The sequence below is a fragment of the Cyanistes caeruleus genome, chromosome 16 (assembly GCF_971803275.1).
Source record: "Cyanistes caeruleus chromosome 16, bCyaCae1.hap1.1, whole genome shotgun sequence".
Classification (NCBI taxonomy): domain Eukaryota; kingdom Metazoa; phylum Chordata; class Aves; order Passeriformes; family Paridae; genus Cyanistes; species Cyanistes caeruleus.
Window position 1 is genome coordinate 16,448,378 of NC_141716.1, and position 6,702 is coordinate 16,455,079.

Sequence of the window (6,702 nt, forward strand, 5' to 3'; positions counted from 1 at the left end):
ATGTGGGGAAGGTGTTTTTAAAGTCTTCTTTTGCTTCTTATTATCCTGCTTGGATTTTTTTTTTAGTAATAAATTCAATTAATATCTCTAATTCAAGTCTGTTTTGCCCTGAAGCTATTTGATGATGGATTTCACCCGGCCCTTAACTCATGAGCCTTTTGCTGTATTTTCTCTGCCCTGCCCAGCTGTGGAGGGCAATGAGAGAGGCTTTGGTGGGTGCCTGGTGTCCAGCCAGGTTCACCTCACCACAGAGGTGTTGGCAGTTGCTACAACCATTGCAATAATTGTGTTGCAAAGAGCAGCCTCGGCACGACCTGCCCCGGTGATGCCAAAACAAGGGCAGCCCCTGGCCTCGGGGCTCTCTGCTTGGTTCCAGGTGACAGCAGGGGTGAGAGCCACCGGCCACCAAGCCCCTGGCTCAGGGGGATGCTTGCCCACACACCCCAGCAGCAGGCAGGGGGTGCATTCTGGACCCACACGAGCCGGGACAGGCTGCTGGCATCCACACCCACCCTGTCACACCGATGGCCAGGGTGGGGCCGGCGCGGCTGAACATTAACCCCGGGGCGGTGTCCAGGGCTCCCCGGCGGCGCAGTCCCAGCCCCCCAGAAACACCTGCAATGAGAGGGCTCCGAGTCCGCTACCAGCTCCTGGTAGGTTCATCGTGACACGGCAGCGAGGAATGAGCTCTGGGGCACCGCTGGGAGGCACCGGCCAGGCTGGACACGGGGCTGGACAGACAGAGGGCGGCTGCCCTGGAGAGAGTGAGGGGCTGGGGAGGTGCGGGGGGTGATGGGCACACATGGGACCTGCCCCTGCAGCCCGCTGCAGGATCCATGCACTCCGGGACCAGATCTCCTGCTCCCCGGGGCTGCACTCGCTCTCCCCTCGTGCCCTCTGGGCATGAGCTGCACCCACAGCCACCCTGAGCATGTGAGACACTTGTCACCAGCGGCCACCAGGACCGCGGCACATCCCCGACCCCTTCCGCGCTGCAGGGTCAGCCTGGCCGTGGGCAAAAAGGGAAAAGGCAAAGCTTCACCCTTTCTACCGGAGCTGCAGTTGCAGAAGCCTTCCCTGCCTTCTGTTCCTCCCTCTCCTCCTCCACCTCCACCTCCACCCCTTCCTCCCCCTCGGGTGGCCCTACAACCCTTCAAGTTCCGTGCAGCCGTGGCACGGCCTGGCGGAGTTCCAGGGCATGGCACGGCATGGCACGGCATGGCATGGCACAGCATGGCACGGTATGGTATGGCACGGCATGGCATGGCACAGCATGGCACGGTATGGTATGGCACAGCATGGCACAGCATGGCATGGCACAGCACCTGGACTGTCTGGAGCAGTGGGCAGCAGGGACGAGGGCTGTAGGCTTAGCCTGGTGCCCATCCCTGAGAACATCGGGCCCCTCCTCCCAGCCCCTGGGCATAGGACGGGATTCACCCGGCGCTGGGCGGGTTCAGGCTGCTGCTCCTCAGGCTCACAGGGGTGCTCACCTCCCGCTGCCCCAGCCCGACCAGGACGAGGAGCTGCCCGTGGAATGCGAGGACCCGGCTGGAGAGGGGCAGCGGGGCTGGGAGGGAGCCCCAGCAGCAGCTGAGGAGGAGCCCTGCAGGCTGGTGCTGAGCACAGCCAGCAGCATCCTGCGGGACACGGAGATCTGTGAGGTGAGGTACAGGCACCCCACCCTCCAGCTCATCTGCCCCCTGACCACTGTCCTACCAGAAATGGTCCACTGAGAGGCCAGATGGGTGACATTCCCCTGGGCCTGGGACAGTCACCTCAGTCACTTCTTGGGGAAGGATGGCTTAGGGAGCCATCTCAGAAGGGTTTGCAGGGTGAGGATGCTTGAGGGAAGTATCCCAGGACACTGCTGGGAGGGGGCTTGAGGAGACCCCTTTGGGAACGTTTTGAAGGGGAGGGATGCTTGGGACCACCTTCTAGAAGGATGCTCAGGTGGGTGTCTTGGGTGGCTGCTTGGAGGGATGATGTGTGGGGCCTCTCGAGATCTCTCACGTTTGTGCTGGGGCATGGGAGGATGCTCAGCTGGTCAGCACCGACTGAGGCCATTGTGCTCCAGCTGGGCTCCCAGTTGCCCCCACGGCTGACACAGCAGCCCTGGCACCTGCTCTACTCCACCAGGCGGGATGGATTCAGCCTGCGGACGCTGTACCGGAGCGGAACCCGGCCGGACTCCCCGGCCCTGCTGCTCATCAGGGACACGGAGGCTCAGGTAGGGCCGTGCCCTCCCCAGCCCAGCATCACACGGGGCCTGGGCACCTCCTCGCTCCGGTGGCAGGACAGGGACACGTCCCTGTGCTGAGAGCCCTTCTGAACACCGAGCCGTGAGTTTCCCCCTTCTGCCTCCCCAGGCCTTCGGTGCCTTCTCTGCCAGCGCCATTCGCACCAGCAGCGGCTTCTACGGCACGGGGGAGACCTTCCTCTTCTCCTTCTGCCCCGAGCTGAAGGTGTGGCTGGGGGCTGCCAGCCCTGGGGCACCCCGGGCTGGGGGCTGGCCCTGTCCCCAATGCCAGGCCAGGCCTGGTTGTCCCTGCGGTGCTGGGGGGATCTGGAATGACGGGGCTGCGCTTGGCCAGACGTGGGGACCCTGCTGGCAGCAGCCCCCCAGGCTTGGCCAGGGCTGGGGTGAGAAGGTGAATCCTTGCAGTGTGCAGGGAGGGAGGCTCAGGGAAGGAACCCTCCAGCTAGGTGTCACCAGCCTCCCTCCACATGGCAGGGCAGTTGCAGCCCAGGTCTGGGCTTGCAGAATGTGAAGGCAGCCACGTGTCTGGCACTTCTGGGGGCTGTGTGTGTGATGGGGCGTGGGTGGTGGCAGCTGTCCCCTGGCAGGGCCCACAGGGCTGTTGGCAGGGATGGATCAGAACCACAGGCTCGGCCAGGTCTTCTGGAGAGGTGGAACGTGGAGGTGCCCGAGCAGAGCCATCGTGGCTCAGCAGCCCCCAGCACTCAGCAGTCCCTCGCAGGACAGAGACAGGAAAGGGGATGGGGACACTGCCCCAGCCCACGGTCCCCACTGTGTGCTGTCCCCATGCAGGTGTTCCGGTGGACAGGCAGGAACAACTTCTTCGTGAAAGGGGATGTGAATCTGCTGATGGTCGGTGGGGGCAGGTAGGAACTGCACCGGCAACTTCAGTCACTCAGAGGACACCAGCCCCCATGGCCATCAGAGCCACCACGGGAACCCAGGCTGCCCTGTGGGGCTGGGTCCAGGCATGTGCTACTGGTTTGAAGCCCAAAACACTGGCACCGGTTGTCCAGCAGCGCTGGGCCTTTCATTCCCTAACCCTACTGCCTGCTGGAAAGTCTGCCCCCTCCCAGCCCATTCCCAGCCTGTTTCTTTCCCTCTCCCAGCCTGTTCCCAGCCGGTTCCCAGCCCCTTCCTTTCCCTCTCCCAGCCCATTCCCAGCCCGTTCCCAGCCTGTTCCCAGCCCTCTCCCACAACCCACTCCCTGCCTGCAGGCACGGTGGCAGACCTGGGCCATCTCATGTCCATTTTGGGGAACAGGCAGTGATGGGAGATGGGGATGGTTGCCCAGGAGGTGGCGTGGGAGGTGTCCAGCCGTGAAGGAGGCCAGTGGCAGCTGACTGTGCTCCTGGCACATTGGCAGCGGTAGGTTTGGGCTGTGGCTGGACGAGGACCTGCACCACGGTGGCAGCCAGCCCTGCGAGACCTTCGACAATGAGACCCTCTCACACCGGGAGGAATTCTGCATCCAGGATCTGGAAATGTGGGGTCTGGCCTGACCCAGACAAAGACACCCTATTGGAAAAGTACTAGACAGGGGATGCTTTGGACTGATGTCTCGAGCACAGCTGTTCCCTGACAGCACCTGCAGAGCCCACAGGATGCTTACAGCCTCACCCCCTCTTCCTTTCACCTGTTCCCAATAATATCCCAATTTCATGGGGAAAGACCAGCTGATGGGGGCAGTGTGATCAGAAAAATCTGCAGTGGGGTCTCAGGCCTGCAGTGTTGTTGCCATGGGGTCAGGGAGCCCAGAGTGTGTGCACAGGCCCACAATGGCATAGCACAACTAACCCTAAAACTAACTCTAACCCTAGCCCAAATCCCAACCCTAACCCTAAACCCAACCCCAACCCACCTGGCTGGGATGAGGCAGAGCTGCTCCAGAAGGAGGGCACCTGTCAGCAGGGCTGCACATAGAGAAGGAAGCTTCAACAGCACTGATTCTTGTAGGACTGAGCAAGCTCAAGCAGCCTCTGCCCCCGGGGCTGGCTCTGGCAGTGCTGGTGACAGCACAGTCACCATTCCTCAATAAACTCCTCCTGGCCTCATCCTTGCCCTGGAAGCATTGAATGACTCTGAACACGTGCAGGACCTGTGATGGGCCAGGTGCTGTGACAGCCATGTCCTGTCCCAGCCTGGGCTGTGTGGCCACAGCAAGAGTGGGGGGTCAGCCCAGGACACTGCTTCAGGGAGCCATCCCTGCTCTGGCACAGCCTCTGTCACCCTGTGAGGACCAGAGCTTCTTCCTCAAGAGGGGGTGAGTGCCCTTGCCACCCAGAGCTCCACAACCTGTAGCCTCTTGCCTGGCTGACAGGGTTTAGTTTCTCATTCCTGGAGGCTGAGCCAGCTCTCCTCCTCCTTGTCCACCAGCTCAAGCAGCAGAACCAGCCCCACAGGGGGATTCCAGGCAGGGGTGGTTCACGGGGTTCCATGGGAGGGCAAAGGCCTGTCTGGTTTGACCACATTTGATGTATTTATTGTGGAAGCACAGCTGGATATCCAGCTGAAGTATCACCCCATGACCTCACCTTATGTCAGCTCCTGTCCCTAAATCTGCAAATCTGTGAGGTCTGGATCCCATGGAGCCCCAGCCTGCAGTGCTTTACACCCACCCAGCACTTGAGTACCTGTGCTGAACCTCACCAGTCATTTCATTGCTGGTTCCATCTCCCATGGCCAACCTGTGCCATGTCTCCAGCAGCTGGCACTTACTCCTTGCAGCTCACATCCACACAGGCTGTGAGATTCACAGAGATAAAAGTGAGCATGGATTTAAGAGAACAAACAGGACAGTGCAGGGCTCAGGCAGACCTTACACTGACCAGCCCTATTTTTAACACAACCCTTTCATATCGATCTCCTCCTCCACCTGCAGAGTGCCACTGACCCCCTCCCCTGTTCCAGACCCCCAGTGACACTTGCCTGGAGCCCCCTGCAGCCCTTCAGGGCACCCAGCACCCAGCTCAGGGTACCATGTGCAATCCAGTGCTCCCTGCTGAAAGTGGCTGCACAGCACCATTCCCCCCTGGAGACCTCACCCTTGTGTCCATCAGGACCCTTCCCTATTCCCAGCACTGACTCACCCCTCACCAACACAGAGCCTCTGACTTCAGGCCCATTTCACACTTCTGCCAGTAGCACTGGGATAGGATCTCCAGCTGGGTGAGGTTGGAGGTACTTCTGGAGGTCACCTTGCACAGCCCCTGCCCCATCAGGACCACCCAGAGCCAGCTGCCCAGGATGTGTCCAGGTGGCTTTTGAGTCTCTCCCAGGGTGGAGGCTGCATCACCTCCCTGGGCACCTGCACCAGTGCTCAGCCACCTTCCCAGTGCAGAAGTGTCTCCTGAGCTCACAGGGCCCCTCCTGTGTGTCACTTTGTGCCCGTGGCCCCTGGGGCTGTCCCTGACCCCATCCCCTCTGCAGCCCCACCCTGGGTATTTATCCCCAGGGATGAGATGCCCTGAGCGTGCTGTGCTCCAGGCTGGGCAGTCCCAGCTCTCTCAGCCTCTCCTCATGGCAGAGATGCTCCAGCCCCTCCATCATGGCCCATCATGGCCCTGTGCTGGGCTCTGTCCAGTCTGTCCCTGTCTCCTGTACTGGGCAGCCCAGCTCTGGGCCCAGCACTCCAGGGCTGTCTCATTGGTGTGGAGCAGAGGGGAAGGATTCTGTACCTGATGATAACACTCAGCCTAAGGCAGCCCAGGACACCACTAGAACACTTGGCTGAAAGAGGAGTTGCACGTTTGTCGGCTCCTGGTGAACTCCTGGATCCCTTCCTCTACACTGCCTCATGGGTGGGTGGCCTCAACACATCCTGGTGAAGGAAATGACCCTTCCCAGATGCAGGACATTGCACTTCCTCTTGGTGATCTTCAGGAGGTTCCTGTCAGACCCCTTCTGCAGCCTGCTAAGATCCCTTTGGATGTAGCATATCCCTCTGGAGTACCAGCCACATCTCCCATCTGCAAATGTGCTGAGGGTGGACCCTGTCCACCAGTACTGGGCCTCTGGAACTGGACCCAGCACCAGCCCTGGGACAAGACTTGTGCCACTGATAACCCAGACCGAACCCAGTTCTCCAGCCAGGCTTTGGTCCAGCCCTGCCTGCTCACCCAAATCCCATCTGGCAGCTCACTAAGGCTGACCCCAGCACTGCTCTGCCTTCAGCCCCCGGCACAGTCAGCACAGGTGTCCTGGTTGGTCATGCAGGACTTCAGCTTCCCTTCCCCTCCCCAATAGCTGAAGCAGCATCTGAAACTTCCCTGGCTCCTGGAATGGCCATGTCCAGGGTGTGGCAGGGCCAGGTGGCTGTACAGTGCACGAGGAGTGCTGGGATCCTCCCTCAGCCCTGACCCCACTGCCCCTGAGGAGATGTGAACCAAGAACCTCTTCCAGAGGGAAGCTCTTCCACAGACAGTGGGTAGGAATACCTTGGC

General features: G+C 60.8%; 1 protein-coding gene across 2 annotated transcripts; it reads left to right on the forward strand.

Annotated features, from left to right (window-relative positions):
* The first annotated feature begins 524 nt into the window (after positions 1 to 524).
* Positions 525 to 4,314, forward strand: TLDC2 (TBC/LysM-associated domain containing 2). 2 transcript variants are annotated; one of them, XM_023940030.2, is made up of 6 exons: positions 525 to 653; positions 1,509 to 1,664; positions 2,078 to 2,230; positions 2,370 to 2,465; positions 3,053 to 3,126; positions 3,627 to 4,314. In XM_023940030.2, the coding sequence occupies exons 1-6, from the start codon at positions 525 to 527 to the stop codon at positions 3,760 to 3,762; spliced, it is 744 nt and encodes a 247-aa protein (XP_023795798.2). In that variant the 3' UTR covers positions 3,763 to 4,314. The 2 variants fall into 2 exon arrangements, with proteins under 2 accessions (XP_023795798.2, XP_023795797.2); XM_023940029.2 differs by lacking the exon at positions 525 to 653 and having other exon boundaries at positions 1,139 to 1,664.
* The last annotated feature ends 2,388 nt before the right edge of the window (positions 4,315 to 6,702 follow it).

Bases quoted from the DNA above. Each gene is read 5' to 3' on its own strand.
- TLDC2 (XM_023940029.2), top strand. From the start codon at position 1,209: ATGGCACGGCATGGCATGGCACAGCATGGCACGGTATGGTATGGCACG. The intron at 1,665-2,077 runs GTGAGGTACAGG...ATTGTGCTCCAG, and splicing joins GGGACACGGAGATCTGTGAG to CTGGGCTCCCAGTTGCCCCC. The intron at 2,466-3,052 runs GTGTGGCTGGGG...GTCCCCATGCAG, and splicing joins CCTTCTGCCCCGAGCTGAAG to GTGTTCCGGTGGACAGGCAG.